The sequence below is a fragment of the Nannospalax galili genome, unplaced genomic scaffold, assembly GCF_000622305.1.
Source record: "Nannospalax galili isolate Female #2095 unplaced genomic scaffold, S.galili_v1.0 scaffold202, whole genome shotgun sequence".
Classification (NCBI taxonomy): Eukaryota; Metazoa; Chordata; class Mammalia; order Rodentia; family Spalacidae; genus Nannospalax; species Nannospalax galili.
Genome location: NW_008349000.1, coordinates 516,064 through 536,258, shown reverse-complemented (window position 1 = coordinate 536,258; position 20,195 = coordinate 516,064). Strand labels below are relative to the sequence as shown.

The 20,195-nt window shown below is 42.2% G+C and overlaps 1 protein-coding gene across 1 annotated transcript in view; it reads right to left on the bottom strand.

Moving 5' to 3' along the window:
* The window catches only part of Ppm1h (protein phosphatase, Mg2+/Mn2+ dependent 1H), a 297,333-nt gene that overhangs the window by 163,580 nt on the left and 113,558 nt on the right, over nucleotides 1-20,195 (bottom strand). Inside the window, exon 2 of the mRNA XM_008846139.3 lies at nucleotides 15,654-15,816. Within this exon, the coding sequence (XP_008844361.1) occupies nucleotides 15,654-15,816 (163 nt within the window). The remainder of the gene's footprint in view (nucleotides 1-15,653; nucleotides 15,817-20,195) is intronic.

Genomic DNA, 20,195 nt, shown 5'->3' with positions numbered 1-20,195 from the left:
GCCTCCTGAGAATGAAGCCTAAAATTTTTTTTTATTACATTTATTTATTAAATTTATTTATTTGGGGCTGGAGAGATGGCTCAGCAGTTTAGAACACTGGTTGTTCTTGCAGAAGACCTGGGTTCAAATCCCAGTACCCACACAGCAGCTAACAACTGTCTGTAACTCCAGTCTCAGGGGCTCTGACAGCCTCTTCTGTCTTCCTCAGGCTTTGCACGACATGGGTGCACTCACATACATGCAGGCAATACATGCATACACATAAAAATAATAAATGAAATTAAAAACATATTTATTTATTTATGTATGTACACAACCTGTGGAGGTAAGGTTTCTCCTTCCACCATGTAGTTGTGGAGACTGAACTCAGGTTTGCCTTTACCTGCTGAGCCATTTTCCTGGAATTTTTTTTTTTTTTTTCCTCCAAAGCAAACTTAGGAATTAAGAATTTTTATTTTATTTATTTTTATTTTATGTGTATGACTGTATTGTCTGCATGTAGGTAAGTACACCTGTGTTGTACAATGCTCAAGGAGGCCAGAAGAAGGGCACTGGATCCTCTGAAACTGGAGTTACAGATGGTTGTAAGCTGCCTTGTGGGTGCTGGGAACTGAACCCAGGTTCCCTGCAAGAGTAGCCAGTGTTCTTAACCACTGGGCCATCTCTCCAGACCCAGAGAATGAAACATTTTATGCCAGACTTTTTTACATAGGTAAGGCCAACCAGCCTCACCTACCTGGGGCCTGGGGCTGACTTGCTCTCACTGTCTTTAGTCAGGCCAGTGCCCTACTATCTCAGCTCTCTGAGGCTGGGTGTGCCATGTGGAAAAGTAGCTGGATCTGAGGTCCTAGGACACTCAGAGGAGCGTCAAGGACACCAAAGGAACATCGTCATCTCAGAGCCTCCCAGTCCTTCAGGATCCCTATGAAGCACATCCATACACACTTCCTGCCACCCTCCCTTCTCTATATCATTATTAAAAAGGCAATTTAAGTACCCAAGCTCTGGATTCTTCTTCTAGCAGACTGAACTGCTGAAAACTATAGACTTTCCAAGATGCAGTTTCCATTCCTATTCAGTGCTGCCTGTTGTGGACCTACACCCTGTTGGGATGTACAATCTGCTACTGAACCAATAACTGACAGTCTAATGCATGTGGGAAGGCAGCTGTGTTCTCTACCTGCTGAGCTTATGCATGGACAAGGAGGGGAGCAAGAGCCACAGGTCCATGCAGTCTCTTCTGTCCCTACTGCAGTCACCTGTCCCCCAACAACCAAAGGCACCCTCCATGTCTCAGACTTTTGGTTACTTAAGGGAGAAGAGTACCTCCTCAGTGTGGTGTGGGTCTGTGGACCAGGTTTTAAATACATAGTAAACAAATAGGACTTCAAGTTTAAGGATACAAATATGACTACAGTTCAAGGATAACTTTGTCACTGGTACAAATGTTCTAATCTGTTGTGGTGATTTAAAAGGTTGGGTAGGCAAGAAACAAGCAAACAACAACAACAACAACAACAAAAAAACCCCTAAAACCAAATAAAAAACAAGCCCAAGAGCTGGGTGTGGTAGCGCTTGTCTTTAATCCCAGCATTCACAAGGCAGAGAAGTAGGTGGGTTTCTGTGAGATCAAGACCAGTCTGGTCTACATAGTGAGTTCCAGGTGAGCTGGGGCTATAGGGAGACAGGATCTCAAAAAACAAAAACAAAATTTAAAAATCCAAAAGGTTGGGTAGGGCTGGGGCTCTAGCTTGCCTAACATTCATGAGGCCCTAGGTTCAATCCTCAGTACCACTAGAAAATAAAGTTGGGTAATCTTTATGCCATTTCAAATGAGACAAACAAAAACCCATCTCTTCTGAGAGATGTGCTATGACAGAGAGAGACCATAGGCTTTGGATCAAGACAAATCCAGTGTGGGGAATTTACTACTTTATAATCTTGGACAAGTTTCTTTTTTTTAAATTTATTTTTAAATTTCTTATTGAGATTTTGTGTATTTACATAATCTTAATCAAATTTAGTGCCCTTCCCCACCTCCTACAGCCCCCCCCCCACAAGACTTCAGGTATTTTGTCATATATGTTAAGTCCTATCCAGTCAAGCATTTGTACCCAGATGTTTGGGCAAATTTCTTAATCTCTCTCAACACACACCTCCTTTGAAAGCAAAGGATAAAGAAAAGGTGAAACTGAGGCACAGATGGGAAGGATTGATGCATTTCTCTCCTAGGTGTCAGGTTCCACACTGGATATTGAGCAGAGAACAGGAATGCCACAGCTCCCAAGTTCTGATGTTAGTAATACTACAACGATAATGAGTGTTGGAAAAGGAACTTCCTGGAGCCACAGGAGTAGACAACATGACTGTGGGGCCACCCTGGGTTACAGAGCACTGGAGGGTTTCGCTGTAACAGGATAGAGAGCAGGACAGCTATTTGTGATGAACCCCGACAATTGTGGTGATTAGACACATCCAATTTATAAATCAATCCACCTAAAAGAAAAAAGAAAATTGTACTGCATAATAATTAAAAAAAATATAGCACGTGTCTATCACACAGAAGAAACAAAAACACCCGAGGTGCTGGTGACTACCTATATTAGTACTCACAGTCTAGGGGGGTCCTTGAGCAGGAGAGAGACCCAGATGCACATGTGAGCACCTCATTTTATACTCTGCCAACTGGGGTGCTCCTGTCACCCCAGGTTGCTACTCCTGCTACCTCTGTTCTTCCTCAGTCACTTCCCTCTTGGGAGGTTTCAGTTCAGAGAACATCAGTTGAGTCACTGTTAATCTCATTAAGACGAGCATAAGATGCTCACCATGACTTCATTCTTAGCCGTGTTCAAACTGGAGCACAGGCAGAGTCAGCGATAATGCTGGGTATGAGGTAGAAGATGGACTTTAGAACAGTTCTTCATTCTACAAATGAGGAGCTCTTTCCTACTTTCCAATATCACATGATGCTGTGTGATCCCTGCCTTCATCACCCTGTGATCTTTCACAGGTCAGTGTGATTTGCATCATTTCAAGCTGTCTGTTGTGCAGTAGTGATAACATATGTGTCCTGGATCATCATCTGATAGTCAATCATTTTGGCAGTGGCCCTGCATTACTGTCTGGTTATATGTGCAAGTGCTACAGATAGTGTGGAAGTGTCACACCTGAAAAACCAGACCCTCCAGATTTACAAGGACAGGTTCTTGACATACTATCTTAACCTTAACGTTACATTTTAACAAATGCCTAGTCTGTTTCTGTTCCATATAAGTATGTATCAACCTCACTTTAAGAAAATCAGAACAGGGGCTGGAGAGGTGGCTCAGCAGTTTAGAGTACTGGCTGCTCTTGCAGAGGACCTGGGTTTGGTTCCCAGCACCCACATGTTAGCTAACAACTGTCCATAACTCTGGTTCCAGGAGATCCAACACTCTCTTCTGACCTCCGAGGGCATTCCACCACATGGGTGCACTTACATACATGCAGGCCAATATACTTATACATACAAAGTAAAAGTAAAAAAGTAAAACAAAAACAAAAAACAAGAATGAAGACCTTTCCTGACATAGAAAACAATGAAATTTAGCAGAAATCACTTAGGAGTCACAAAAAGAATTAGGGGCAGTTAAATAAAATAAGTACACTAAAATACATTTAAAAAATTTATTTATACATTGTCAAAAAAATAAAGATTTCTAACATTATTCAACCTAAAAAAATTATTTATAAAGGGACCTTATCATGCACACCTGAATTCTGGGAATCCCCAGACACAAAAGCCAGTGATCAGGGAGGCAAAGAGAAGACCACCTCCATCAGCTGTGACAAAGTGTGTGTGTGTGTGTGTGTGTGTGTGTGTGTGTGTAGATAGAACCTCAAATGTTTCCTGTGCTGCCTAACAGAAATACTGACTTGTAAGGCAGGAAGCACTGAGGTTGAGCTTTGACTGTTTACATTAGCTTAAGAAAGGAGAGCTTGGGTCTGGAGAGATGGCTCAGGGGTTGAGAGCACTCACTGCTCTTGCAGAGGACCGGGATTTGATTCCCAGCACCCACACGGAGGCTACAAACTGTCCTTACTTCCAGTTCCAGGGGAATCCGAAGGCCTCTTCTGATCTCCACGGCATTGCATGACATGGGTGCACTCACATACATGTAGGCAATACACTCATACACAAAATAAAAATAATTTTTTTTTTTTTTAAAAAGGAGAGCTTTGTGTTTTTACTCACTGCAGAGTTCTGAAAGTTTACATACCTCATCTTTCCTCTCTCTCCCATGATGCTCTCTGCAGGGTGCACAGTTTGGAAGAGACAGTCAAGGATTCTTTCATGTTTTTATTTAAACATGGAGAATCTTAAGCTGTTTCTCAGAGAACTGACACTAGTGCCCTCATGCGGTAGGATGTGGAATGTCGTGGGATGTCCCAAACTTCTGCTTTCTCCATTAACTTATGTGTGATGTGACTCACTACCAGGTCCCTGTATCCTCAACTAAGTGGTGTGGTGCGTGATATTACAAATTTTAAAACCAAATTATCCCTTTCAGAGTTGGTAGCAGGTTTAAAAGTTTTTTTTGCAAAGAAACTGCTGACATAAAATATGAGCAAATGTCATATACTGGTACTGTTCTTAGTAACAATGACCTAGTCCTAGCGGACAATAATCATATATGGCCCGGAAGAATGGAAATGCAGAAGGAGAAAAGCTGGAATGTGAATTTGCACTTGGTACTGTTAGTGAGGAATTGTACCTTGACACATTTGCTAATGACAACAAGGAGTCTTTGTTCTTCAAGAGTCACTGTGGAAAAACACTCAGAACAATGCCTGGCATATAATTAAGACTACATAACTGTTATTTTTATAGTTGGACAATAGTTATAGTCCATATGGACATATAGTAGTATGATTATATGTCAGTAAATGAATAAGCAGAGTGTAGATACATAGCAAAAAATTAAATTGTTTTTAACAGATGGCTGGGAGACTATTAATTTGGAAATAGTTGTCCTAAGGGAAAAGTGGTATCTTCTTGGATGTAAGTACTTTGCATATTTGATATTCATTATTTTTCCTGCCTTGTAAAATATTCAAATATTTATAAAGCCGTATCAACAGCACAGAAGGAATATCACACACGTGAATATGTGTAGTCTGGTTTTGAATAAAATTTCATGGTTGATTTTACAACAGTTCATTATGAGCCTGGAAGATAATTTCCTCTCTTGGTTCTCATCACCAGAGAAAGGTGGTCACTGATTTCCCACTGGGGAAACATGGAGGTGGCAATCTCCTGACTGCCCACTCTAAGATACTATATGGTTTGGTTTCTGTAATGTGCCTGGCTAGGTTTCAAAATCTCAACCGTCATGACAATTCAGAGTTCAGAGTATCTCTTGCAGGCATTCCATCCCCAGGGCTTCCAACCTCACAGTTAACACACTGAGTGAGAAGGAAAGACTGGAGAGGAGGCAGAGCTCCTGAGAGGAACAGAGAGGATCCAGGAAGGGTCCACCCTAGGCCCATGTTCTACTGCCTTGACCACACTCACTTTTATTTTATCTCTCTTTTTGACTAATTACTCAGATACTGTTCCATGACTAGAGAAAATACTCTAGTTTTTTATATTTTGCTAAGTATGCTGTTTCTTTGTCATAGGATAATGAGATGTAGGACCAGTTTATTTTTGATTTTTGAGTGGCAGTTAAAATGTATGTGTGTATTGCAAGAGGCGGGGTCTCACTCTGTCCTTGGTTCCAAACTTCTGGGTTCAAACAGTTTTCCTACCTCAGCCTCCAGGGTGCATTTTGTTTCATTACATTTTACTTATTTTGTGTGTGTGTCTGTATATGTGTATGGGTGCACATATGCCATGGTATGCATGTGGAGGTCAGAGGACAGCTTGCAGGAGTTGTTTTTCTCCTTCTACTCTGTGTCTCAGTGATTGAACTCAGGCTGTCAGGCTTGGCAACAGGTGCCATCACCCACTGAGCCATCTGGCTGGCCCCTTTCATATTTTTAAAAATATTTTATTTATTATTTTGATTTTATGTGTATTAGTGTATTATTGCCTGCATATCTGTAAGTGCACCCATGTCATGCAGTGCCTGTGGAGGTCAGAAGAGGGTGTCAGGTTCCCTGGAACTGGAGTTATGGATGGTAGTTAGCTACAATGTGTCTGTTGGGAACTGAACATGGGTCTTCTGCAATAGCAGTCAGTGCTATTAACTGCTGAGTCATCTCTCCAGCCCCTTAAAATTTTTTTTAAAAAATTTTATGTGTATGAGTGTGTTGCCTGCATGTATGTAAGTGCACCTGTGCCATACAATGCCTGCAGAGGTCAGTTCCTCTGGAGCTGGAGTTAAGGAGGGTTGTTAGCCACCATGGGTGCTGGAAATTGAACCTGGGCCCTCTGCAAGAGCAGCCGGTGCTCTTAACTGTTGAACCATCTCTCCAGCTCCCCCTTTCATTTCATATTTTTAAAACACTATTGGATATATGTTAATTTCTGAGCAATAAGAAAAATAAAATTGCAAAAGTTTTGTTGCAAAGTTCAATTGTGGCTTATCCTAGACAAATATTTCAGGAATGTTCCTAAGCTATTACCTTATATAGCTTATGTATCATTGACTTCTTCCTAAATTAGTTTCAGAGAAAATATAATTACTGTAAAATAATATTGAAATGCAGCTGCAAGTTCCATAATTAGAACAATAACAATGGATTTTGGTTTGGCACTTACCACATGCCAGGTGCTAGTCTAAGCACTTTTTCCACTTTTACCTCATTTCATATATTTTAAAATTTATGTTTGTGCATGTGTTCATGTGTTCACATGCATATGGAGGCCAGAGGATAACTTCCAGTTTCATCCTCAGGAATGCCATCTGTCCTAGTTTGTTTCTCCACTGCTGTGACAAAATACTTTGACCAATACCAACTTGGGGAGGAAAGGGTTTATTTGTCTTACATCTCTCAGGTCACAGTTCTTTGGGGAGCCCAAGGTAGGAACTCAGGGCAGGAACCTGGAGGCAGGAGCTGAAGCACAGGCCATGGAGGAACTCTGCTTACTGACTTGCTCCCCTGGCCCCTGCTCAGAGTGCTCTCTTACCCAACACAGGCCCACTTGCCCAGGGGCAGCACTACCCACAGTGGGCTGGGCCCTCCCATATCACTCAACAATCAAGAAAATGCCCCATAGACATGGCCACAGGCCAATCCAATGGAGGCAATTCCCTAACTGAGGCTCCCTCAACCCAGGTGTGTCAAGTTGACACTAAAGCTATCCAGCTCAGCATCCACTTCCTTTGAGACAGGGTCTCTCACTGACTTGGAGCTCAACAACTAGTCTAGACTGCCTGGCTAGCAAGCCCCAAGGACCCTCCTAGCTCCACCTCCCAGCACTGGTAGTCAATACATGCCAATGTGCCCAGCATTTTTACATAAGTTCCAGGGACTGAACTCAGCCCCTCATATTTGCAAGGCAAACACTTTATCAACTGAGCTATCTCACCAGTTCCACCATTTCATATTTTTAACTCTATGAGGTAGGAGCCATTATTTATGACTTACAAATGAGGAAACTGAGGTACGGACTGGTCAAGTAAATTGTATAAGGTTGCACATCTAGTTAGTGGTAGAGCCAGGATTCAAATCAGACACTCAGTGCTCTCCAGTTAGAAGACATTTCTTATTGTACCACGGTTTATGCACTTGATGATCTTTCAATAACTTAGCAAGAGGTCAAGGTGAAAATTTTTATTTCAGTAAGAGCTGATGTCCAGCTAATTTGCTCCTGAATGAAAAGAGGAATCAAAATGGAAAAGAAAATATTTAATGCCAAATACTATTGGAAATATATATACCACATTAAAAATTGTTCTGTTTCTCAACTGTTAACGGATAAGGCCAGACTAGTTGGGTTCAACCTATTCCAGCTCTATGCCTCAGTTTCCTTCAGTAAAATTAAGATAGCATCAATATATACTTACATATGTGTTAAGAAGTTAAATGAACTCATTAGCAAAACACTAAGATCAGTGTCTAGCACATGAATGCTGGTGCTTTTTTTTTTTTTTTTTTTTAAAAAAAGAAAAAAGAAAAGAAAATCTCAAGAGCTATACCCTGGCCCATGTCCCTGCCACTTGAAACTGGGTGGTTAGGTCATAAGGAAGAAGGGAAAAATTTCCACTTGAGCACAATTTATTTTGCTTTAGAGGTAGATTTGCTACAGTGAGGAAATCTGTTGTGGAACTAAGTTTGAATTGAGTTCTCAGCCATTACCTACATCTCAGCTCAGACCCGGTCTTCAGGGGAACCAGCATCCGCTGAGGTGGTACCTTTACAACTACCCTGGCTGACATTAGTCTTGTCAGCTCCTGGTGGTTAACTCATCCTTCTTAATCACCATCAAGAGAACTAAGAGATAAGCGTTTTAAAGGAAACCATTAGCCACCTACTTAAAAAGAAAATCTAAGCAGATGAACAGAAAGTTTTGACATGTGCAGAACAAAGAGCAGAAAGTTAAGCGGTGAGATGAAAAGCCATGCCTATTGCTTTCTACAGGTGAAGATTGGGAGAAGATTGCCAGGTGAGAATAAGTATTCTAGGGGAACTGCTGTCCTCGAACCAGGACCAGCCTTCATTTCAGTCGGGGCTGGAAGAGTCCTTACAGAAAATGGATGGAGAGAAAGGTACTCTGCAGTTCAGAGTTCAAACAGCTGCTTGTCTTCTTCCTGTTTTCCTCTCCTCTCAAATTACGCTCTTATTTGCCTTGAATTCCCACAGTGCTGCCTAATCCTCTGCTGAGAAAGATAATCAGCTTTCCTCTTCCCTGCTGCTGAGCTTGGCCCTGATGCTGACACAGCCATCTCCTGTTATTGTAATTAGACACTGAACTAATAAGACACTGAAACCACATACTTTGATGTGCGTTCACTAAATTAAACATAAGTGCGCTCTTAAGGAAATAGCTTTAGAATGCATGTGTCCCAAGTATAGTCTCAAGCCCCAAACAATCCCCTCCAAACAAGGAGTTATGTGTTTATTAAGTGTGCGTGCGTGCGTGCGCACGCGTGTGTGTGTAGGGGGATGTTGTTCTGGTGATGGCTACAATACCCTGAAATTTTCCTAATCAAGTGTTTTATAAGGACATGCATTCCTCAATACTAAGGCTTTAAGATGCCCATAAGGGTGAACTTTTCCTTTTACCTTAGAGAGGTTATCTGGTAGGATCACTCTTTTTATTTCATTCCTAGAAAGATTAGATACTTGGGAACTACAAAGCAAAAGGTCCTTGGAAAGCTGTGTTGATGTGTGGATGGGGATCACTGAATAAGTAACTTAAAAACCTTTGAAATTGAAGTAAGGAAAAACCTAGTGATATGGATTAATTCCCATGAATCTTGGTCTGGCTAATTAAAAGGCCTTCTGCGGTGGGCTGCTGGGGAGAGGTGTTATCCTCAATACCTCAAAGACATTTGCAATGAATGTCTTTCACAAATGCCAATTTTCTGGAAGTGTCTTTTGGTAATGGTAGCATTTTCAGATTCCCTTCTTTCCTGGCTTCCCACATTGTGTTTCCAGATCAGTAATCGTAGGTATAAGAATGTGAAAAGGTTTGCACATTGCAGGGGAGGATCTGCTTCCCATCTGCCCCACTGGGGGCTTTATGGTTCCTCTTATACAGAGTGTTCCGAAGTGGTCCAGTCATGAGACAAGTCCCATGTCTACTTGTCATGGAGAATACTCTTCACATCCCCTTCATCAGAGATCTTTAAACTTTTCTTCAGTTGCTTTTTGGCCTTTGGGCTAAGATCATATATAAAAACTTCTCTTCCTTACTCTTCAAAGAGAATTTTCTACTTATTTCTTATGGAGTATACCACCAAACTGTTAATTAAAACGAAATCTATATCCATCACAGAGTGACCCAATTTAACACCCAATTTAATTCCCTCGCATTTCCTCGAAGTATAATACAACTGCGCTGAACACTTTCAAACTTTTTAACGTGGACCCTTTAAGCTTTATGACTTCTTTGAACGCAGCGTCTGTAACTTCTGACAGTTCATTTCTTCTGTGGCTAGAACCTGAAATGAATTTGTTTTCTTTCTTAGAAGTAAGACACCACTTGTCAGGCGCTCTGTCTTACCAAAGTCAAGAGAGGTGGAATATAATGCATTATTATTATTATTATTATTTTTATTATTATTTTAGTCTTTTTGAGACAGGGTCTCCCTGTAGCCCTAGCTGTCCTGGAACTCACTATGTAGACCAGGATGGCCTTGAACTCACAGAGATCCGCCTGCCTCTGCCTCCCAAGTGCTGGGATTAAAGGCATGTGCCACCATGCCTGGCTAATGCTCGATTATTTTATCTACCAATAATTCTTTGAAAAATTTGGTTTGTTTTAAAATAGAAGGTTTAAGTTGACTTCCTGGGTTGACAGACTACTTGTATTAATGGGATCAAACAAGGAACAACTTAATATTGCCTTGAAATCTTTAACCAAATAGTAATTATCTGTAGTAAGAAAAAGTCATCTTGTTGCTACTTATGTTCCCTGTTGCCACTCAATATAAGAAATGTCAACAAATACAAGTCTGGTAGAAACATGTATTTTGATTTTACTAAATTCATTGGGGACAGAGGCCAAGAAAGGAGAGAGACATTAAACCTGTGTGTTGAGTATGGATTCCACACAACCTCTTCTGCTGCCTCATGCTTGCCAGCACTGTGTTTGCAGGTGAGATAATAAAGCTGCTTATTAATCTTGTTGTTCCATCTTTGACTTATCATATAATATATCCACTTTTCCCCATTCGTATCTTCTTGACCTTTACGTGGCCTATAGCATAATAACCTCTCTTCCTAAGAACAGTCTTCTCTCCTTGTAGCATCTAGAACCCCTTTCTTTCCTGTAACTCTATCTTCTCTCATTTTTATACTCTTTCTGGGGGATCTAAGTCACATTTACAATTTCAGCTTGAATCTTGGCACTTGTAACTCCTGAAATCCAAATGTCCTTAGACTTGGTCCTGAGCTGCAAACCTTTATTTTTGACTTCCTTTCTACTTGGAAAGGTAGAATCCGTATATTTACAATGATGTGCCCATCTCTGTCCATTCCCTTACCCCCCATCCCTCCACCCCCTACCACTGGACTGCTCTACCAGTCCAGTGCACAGTGTCCAAAGTCTCTGCCATCCTCAACTTTTCTCAGAAGTCTGCTCACCTTAGCTGTTCTTTCTCCTATCAGCTCTCTGAGCCAGCCCCTCATACTAATCTCTGCCTCAGTTTAAGCCCTCATCATTTCTTACCTGGCCTCCTAGCTGTCATCCCAAGCCTCCCCTCATGGCTATTGTCTGAATCTATCACGTTAGGTCTAAAATCATTTGGTTAAAATCCCAGCTTATGATGACATCTCATAAATGTTATGGGTGATGTTTAACGTTCATGTCCCACTGTAATTATCCTGACCGGAATGAAGATACTCTTCAGAGACACTGCCTCTCCTGCTCATGATCAGATCTTTGAGACAATGCATTGGAAGGAACTAGAATTTCCCCAGGAAGCTCATACCGGGAGAAAGGAAAAGCTGAAACCCAGGTGCCAGCCAGAGGGAAAGCTTGTCTCTGAGAAAAAAAGATTTTATACAATTCTGACAACTTGTCAGACCACCTTGCAGGAGAAACTGGAGTTGAGATAATGATGGGCCAGTGATGGGCAGGGCCACACCTTGACCATGACTGCTTAGGTATGCTTACCTCTTGCCCTATATTTGAATCTAAACCTCAAGTCAGAACTCCGAAGATGGACTTGGGGATGAAAGTGGCCACACTGAGAAAATCTCCTTTTTCTGCCTTTACTACTACTTTTCCTCTTTAATTGGTCTATTGAGGGCAAGGGCTGAGCCTAACTTGTTAGGGCTGCCAGGGCCAGGCTCTGACCTGAACAGCTCTGGTACCATTACCACCCTTTGAATACCACTCCATCTGAAACTATGCATACCTTGTCTCACAAACCATCTGGCATCCCATCTCTATATATGCTCTTTCCATTCATTAGAAACACCCTTTTCCCATTTGCTTGCTAAAATATTCACTTTTCTTTCTTTTGTACTGGGACTTGAACCCAGGGCCTGGTACATGGTAGACAGGAGGCTATCATCAAGCTCCATTCCCAGCCCTCCCATTCACTTTTTAAGATCACAGCTCAAATGTGCTTTCTTTAGGAAGCCTTCCCTAATCTGAGCTGTCCCCCAAACCACAAGTGGCCAGTCTGAGTCAGGCTTCCATACAAACTGGGCTTTTTATCTTTGTCACACTGGCCCCATCACAGTGTCACTAGCTAATGATTCTCTCCTTCAGCTCTCGCAGGACTAGAGCAAGCTCATCGCACCCCAGGGCTCAGCACACCAACTCAGTGATTGACTCAGTCATCGATATGTCTGCAGAGTGAAGAAAAAGAGTCACGGGGGAACAGGCTGAGTCTGCCTTACTTCTCTCCCATAGATGCTTCTGGGCTATAAGCCCTATCCTGGTATTATCCTTCCTTCTAGCTTTTTGTTTTGTTTCTCAAGGGTATCATGCAGCTCTGGCTGTTCTGGAACTCTCTCTGTAGACCGGGCTGGCCTCAAACTCACAGAAATCCATCTATTTTTAACTCCCAAGTGCTGGGATTAAAGGCGTGTGCTACCATGCCTGGCACCTTCTACCTTTTTTTCAGACAGGCTCTCCCTGTGGCCCCAGCTGCCCTGGAACTCACTATGTAGGTCCAGGCTGGCCTTGATCTTACAAACATCTGCCTTCCTTTGCTTCCTGAGTGCTGGGGTTAAAGGTGTGTGCTATCACACTTGAAAGCTTTCTTTTTTTAATTTAAAAATTTTATGTGCATGAATGTGTATGTATATAAGTGCACCATGTGCATGCAATGCCTGTGGAGGCCAGAAGAGGATGTTGGATTCCCTGGAACTGGTGTTATGGATGGTTGTTAGCTGCAGTGTGTGTGCTGGGAACTGAACCCAGGTCCTCTGCAAGAACAGTCAGTGCTCTTAATCACTGAGCCATCATTCCAGCTCTGCCTTCTGGCTTTTTTGAAGCATGTAATGCATTATCATTGTTTCCAATGTACTAGGCCTAGGTCCTGGGACTCACTATGTAGGCCAGGCTGGTCTTGAACTCATAGAGATCCACCTGCCCCTAACTCCCAAGTGCTGGGATCAAAGGCATGTGTCACCACGCCTGGCTTCATGAGTTTTACTCTTAAGGGGATGTTTTCTAGATGGGAAAATCACTGGACTCTTTTAATCATGTACCCATCATCCTTTACTTACAAACTTTTCAGTCAAAGCACAAGCCAAAGACCCTTCCTTCACAACGGTTTCATCAAACTCCCATGACCTTTCACACAACTCTTGCAATCGAAGCTTTTCTATGTCTTTGCTACAATCATAGTGCCTCCTCACTCATTCATGAGGACTCAGGGCGTTCTGATCCCAGTCTCTGCAAATGCCCAGAATGTTAGAATGTTATCTCTCCAAACAGCTGCAGCACTGGCCATTGTCTGGACTGCACCTTCTTAGGCATGTCTCTGATGGTCATCCTGGCACCTTGCCCTTCCTTTCCTATCCCACTTTTTTCTCAACAGCATTTGTCTTCTGGCACACTGTACATTTTGTGTGTACCCAACATCCTGGTTTATAGGCTTTTGCAAAGCAGCCCAAATAACAATGAAACAGAGGACACAAGTTAAAAATGGGTTAAAGACCAGATAGATATTCTCTAAGGAAGATATATAAAGGGGCCAATAAGCACATAAAAATACAGTATCAGGGGCTAGAGAGATGGCTCAGCAGTTAAAAGTACTGGCTACTCTTGCAGAAGACTCAGGTTCAGTTCCCAGCACCCACATGGCAGCTACAATCATCTATAACTCAAGCTCCAGGGGTTCCAATGCCCTCTTCTGACCTCTGTAGACATTGCAGGACATGGGTGCACTTACATACATGCAGGCAATATACTCATACACATAAAATAAAAATAACAATAATAAAATATTTTTAAAAATACAGTATCACAGGGATGGACAGATGGACAGTGGTTAAGACCGCATACTGCTCTATCAGAGGACTGGAGTTGGGATCCCAGCACCCATATCTAGAGAATGAACACGGGTGTTGTTTCCACTGAAAAAATTAGGCTGAATTAGCCTATAATCCAGAAATTCAGACTAAAAGTGGGAACTTGAAGAGCTATCTGATACCTGTGTATATCTGTATACCTGTATGTATCTGCATACCTGCATATATCTGTATACTATTTTCACAACAGTGCTACACACAAAAGTCAAAAGTGAAAACAACACTGGGTCCATTCATAGATGGGGGATAAACAGAATGTGGTAGAGTCATAAGATGGAGTATTATTCAGCCTTGAAGTTCTGACTCACATTACAACCTGGATAAACTTTGAGGACATTATCCTAAATCTTCAAATAAGGCAGATACAAAAGGGCGGATATTATGGACTTCTCCTATATTAGATACCTACAGTGGTCAAAATCATAGAATAGTGATTGCAGAGGCCCAAGGGAAGAAGGAGTTAGTGTCTCATGAACACAGTGTTAGTCCAAGAAGAGGAAACCACTGTCATTCTGTGGTTCTCAGAATGAGCATGTCCTCAGCTTTGACTCTTTGGGACAGGACTCATTCAATACTTCTTTCAGCTGAAAACAAGTACCAAAGAATCCCACAGGTCACTGTGCTGTCTAACTCTAAAATGATTTCATACTAACAAAATTTATTAGTGTTTTTACTACTTTTGGCACCTAAGTGCAGCAAGACACTATTTTTTAGATGAAGGAGAGACTCCTAAATCTTTTAGAATCCTATGCTTTTTGTATAAGAACACCCTAAAGATAACTAAAATAGTCACACTTGGGTTATCTCATTTAATGTGCCCTGCTTTTCTCAGTGAGCACCTCCCCATAGGACTGAACAATCTACTGATGGACAGCACAGAAGATCCCCTATCCTCCTCTGAGGGCGTCTCTGGAGTTTTCTGAGGATACATATGCTTTAGTCTCCAGAAACTGGAGAGAGGGGACGTGTCCTGTGGTTTGTCATTAGGAGGGCACTCAGTTTGCTAGCCTACCCCATAGGTTGCAAGGGCTTTGGGCCAATTGAAACACATATTAATTTGGAAGAATGTCAGGAGCAAGCTCCAAGTGGCAAGTATAATGGAGAGAGGTAAGGGGGAAGATGGGGTCAAAGTCTAGCTGGGCTCTGAGCCAAAAGCTAGAGTTTCTTCCATTCCTCATGAGATATTTTCAGGTCATTTCCTTCACAAAGAAGTGGCTTCTTTGAAACCACCACAGATTATATATACCAGCTTCTAAAACAAAGCCTATTTATAGTGCTAGTGTTGTATTTATTTTGTTAAAAATATAAACACTAGCTCATCCAACATGTCACCTTCAGCTTGAATGTGTGATACTCTGATTACAGACCCACTCCTCGACTGGCTCTGAGGACTTGTTTTTCTCAGGTCTATTCCTCACCCGGATGAAGCCCTGGCATCTTACAGCGGGGCTCGAGGACCACAGGGCCCCCTTCTCCTGACTACTGAGGACAGGGCAGGCAGAGCTTACGGAGTTCTCCTTGAGCTGCAGCCCTTCCCCGTTGGGAAGGGATGACCTTCGTTTGGAGTTTCTGTTCGGGGTAGAGGTAATGGCCCCCACTTTCTTCTTCACAGTGAGTACTTCACAGCTGGCCTGGTCCTCATTATGTGTGCTCTTCCCGGCATTGATAACCCTGGAGAAGAAGCCAGAAAAAGCTGATCAGACAGGGTTGTTTCCAGAAAGCTGAGTGCTCAGACTCCATCTCAAGGGTCAGCCAAGGAGTCACCACAGCTGGCATAAAACTCACACTACTTGATGCAGATGACCCATGAGTTCAGTATTTTATGTCCTGCATAAGCAGAGCTTTTGAAAATAGAATTACATTAGCACCCATTGAAACACTCACTAAGGAAGTTTTTCTGAACTGAGATCACCTTTGTAGGTGTCTGAAGTATGTGTCATCCCCACCTTAGTCAAAACTCATGATGCAATCAATTCTGCAGGTTAATTCGGAGCCTGAACTGTTTGGTAACTACAAAATAGACAGGCTGGCTGGCTTGGGAAATTCTGCTCCACTTCTCCATATGATAAAAAGTCACTATCAATCTCAAAGAACACGGCAGCAATTAAAGGCACAGTATAGTCCATGGGACCTGTGTCTCATAATACCTGCAGAAATCAGAAGAGGGTGTCAGATCCCCTTGAACTGGAGTTACAAATAGTTGTTAGCCACCATGTGGGTGCTGGTAACTGAATCTGGATCCTCTGCAAGAGCAGCCAGGCTCTTAACCACTGAGCCATCTCTCCAGCCTCCAACTATCTTTTTCTGAATAAATTCCCATTTTGCCTTAAAAAAGTTCATTTCTAGCCATACATGTAAACATACACAGGTACTTTTACCATAATAAGCCTTTTATCATTTCTCATTAATTGACAAGAATCATCTGATTTGACGTTTTCTTAAATTACCATTTTTGGGATGGCAAGATGATTCAGTAGGTAAAGGCATCTGCCACCAAGCCTGATGACTTGAGTTTGATCCCTGGTACCCACATAGTGGAAGGAGAGAACCAATACCTGCAATTTGTTCTCTGACATCCACATGTGTGTTGTAGTACGTGCATGTGTGCACACATGCATGCAAATATATACACAAAATAGGGACTCTGATACGAACTTTTGAAATTTGCACTGTTTTGACTTTTTCTGGTTCCCTATCTAGAACTTGTAACTCTAACTACTCTTGCCGTTACTCTTCCTTCACATCTCCTAGGCACCAGTCAAGGACTTTCTTTTATCCCTACAGTTAATAGTTATGCAATTTGGGAGTCTTATAGATAGACCCACTGAAGGGGTACTCCAATTGCCTCACCCTCCGTCCCTGTTCAGCATGGAAGAAGCCACAGTGGTCTGTGTCTCGATGCCCTATCAGCAATTTGGGTAACCTCTTTAGAGGATGGTGTGATAAGAATAGGAGGTAGGAATTGGCTAGGCAGTTAGGGTACAAAGAAAGGTAGCCAGTTTCTTGGCTAAAAATCAAAATGTCCTTGGGCCTCTTAGCAACATACTCTGTTCCAAAGGCCCAAAATGTCAAAAGTATTTAGGAGCTCTTATCTAATCTCTAAAAGATTTTAGGGTTACCTCTTCAGATGGGAGGAATGTTAGCGCAGCAAAAAGCCCCATTAAAAAAAGAAAGAATACACGAAGTTGTTCAGGCAAAAGTGATGGGGAGATACCAGAGGAGTTGGCGGGGAGGAAGTGGGTGTGGATTTGATCAAAACATCTTATATGCATGTATGAAATTCTCAATAAATTTTTTTTTAAGTTAAAAAAAACCTTGCCTTTGTAATCACTCATCTGCATGCACTAAGATCATGACCATGCCAGCCATCTGCTACACACTCCACTTCAAATTTTTGTATTCATCAAAACTGCTTCACTGTTCTTATTGGTGTTATTATAAACTTTCTCTTAAGCATACTTTTATAAACAAAAATCTACTTTTTCTCAGTTCACACATTACAGTTTGGAGTAAGGCTTTTTGTTTCCAAGTAGATTTTTGCTATAACATTTGAAAATCATTGCTCTAGGAGTAAGGAGGTGAGACATCGTACTGAGCACTATAAAGTCAAGTGGGTCCTAGAGTTTATTACGTACTGGGGAGCAGTGTGGAGGAGTTGGGAGAGGGGGAGTGTCTTACCTTCAGCCTTTTTCCTCTAAGGAAGAAACATTTTCAGATAGACATAGTGAGGCTATCTACAGAGTGATGACTAGCAGTGCCACACCTCAACCAGAGGTCAGTACCAACTCCAAGAGCACAGCCGAGATTCAGAATGAGGCCCACACTCATCCCCATCTCAACTCTTTCCCATTGCACCATGGGGACATCAGGCAGTCTATGGCAAGCCAAGTTGGACTGTGGGGAAGCACAGAGTAGGCCAGCTTGGGTCCAGTACTGAGAGGAAGGGCAGCTTCCTCCACACCTCGCTGGCTTCTGGAACAGTCTGGAAAGATCCCAGGCAAGGAGGAAGCATAGACTGCTCAGATCTGCCCATCCTAGAGAAGTCTGTGCTTGATGGCAGCCATCTTACTGGGGGGGGGGGGCTGCATCTGAGACTCAGTACAGAACCTGAGTTTGCAAGGGGCATCATTCTGCTATATGACCTTGGATAACTAAACCAAGAGGGCAGAGGAATGAGATGGGAAATACTCCCATCTCTCCTCTGCCTCTGGTAGTGACTTCTCAAGTAGTATGTCTGTGGTGGATTATTTACTGGAAGGCTATGCTATAGCACCACGACCTTTTAAAAAAGCAGCACCTTGCCCAGACAATGCTGAAGTGGAGGCCCATGATCCTCTGTGGAAGGTCTCAGCTGCCACCCTCACTCTACCATTAGCATCTAGTCTTGTGCTCTAGTCAGTTGTCTAATGTTGTCTAAAACAGGACAGCAACAACAAAAGCAGATCTCCAATAGCTACCTGCAGGCCTGACTCATCAGCCACTGCTGGCTTCCAAGAGTCCATGATGCTCCTGTAATTACTTAAATTGCCAGGCTCTGTCTTCTTAAAATGCTTTGCCTCCTGATGCCCTTTGTGTCTGCTAAATCTGAAGCTGACCTAAGTTTGCCAAGAAGCCCCCCCAAACCGTGTTTTGTGCATAAGAGATCCAGGACTCTGGAAAACTATGACCAAGACAAGGTCACACAGGTAAATCCAGCCCAGCTGAGAATACACTTCTGAGTCCCGAGCTCTTTCCTTGGCCTTGGCTCTCAGTCTCTGTGTTTTTAATTGTGCAGCTATTCCTGGTGGCATATAGTTCAGAGATCTGCATGGCACTGACTCATCAGAGCGAGAGAGCTGTGAATGAGCAATTATTGGTGACCTTAGTTTGCTATTTCATGTTGAATCAGCTTGTGAATAACCCAGTGAAATGCCAAAGTCAGAAATGTCAGTCTAGTGGGAAGACTGCAGTAGTGTCCCTGTCAGACAGTTCAGTGAAACTCAGATGATTACAGACTGACCAAAAACTTTTTTTTTTTTTGACAATACTGAGGACTGATTCTAGGACTTTGTGACCTACCACTGAGCCCCATCTCTAGCCCCTTCCCCATTTCCAATTATTTCATCTTCCATATTCTGTACAGCTTTAGTGGGAAGACCTGGTTCTTTTCAATTTACTTTGGCCCTAAAAAGTTGAATCAGTATCAACTTAAACATGGTTTCCCCAGCTTAGGAGTGGCATGCTGTGAGACATAGGCATGTGCGCTTACACTCTGCCCTTATCTTTTGCTGCCTCATAAAGTCCTGAGGTCAATAAATACATTCGTTAGACAGTGTTTGCCCCACGATGCTTATTTCGGAGTTTTAAAAATAAAATGCTACTGGACAATGAGTTATCATATTTTTGTTTTCCAATCTTCTGCAAAGAAGGCAAATTTCTTTGAAGCTAACTTGGATGTATTAAATGATGGTGATTAAGAGGTGGGCTCTCTGCCTACAGCACGGCACACAGCAGGTACTGTTGAACAAAGTTGCCTTTGCTGCTCACTTCTGGTGGGGAGTAATGGTGTATTTGTTGTGATCTGCCTGTGTGCCAGAGGCATGTCAGCATTTCACAGGGAGTAATCAACTCACTTCATCCTCTCATCAACTCTGTGAGTTAGCTACCACTGTTAGTGCCTTTCCAAAGATCAGCAGAGCCAGAGAGTGGCAAAGTCCAGACTAGTTACTTCTACAGATCTCAGTTCCTCAGCTGTGCTTCATGAACTAAGTTCCGTAAGTTGCTAAGATATATGTGTTGGACAGGAGGATTTTACTCATCTAAATTAAAGAAGTAGATAATTTAAAGCTAGAATTCAAATTCAGAAAGGAAAAGAATTTGTAGGATGAAGGAGGATAGTGTCTTTTTCAATACAGGTTAATATTTTTTATTTTTTTTAAATAAATAACTTATTGAGAATTTCATACATGCATATAAGGTGTTTTGATCAAATCCATGACCACTCCCTCCCCTCCAACATTCCCTCTTCTGAAGAGGTAACCCTAAAATATTTTAAGGATTAGATACAAGCT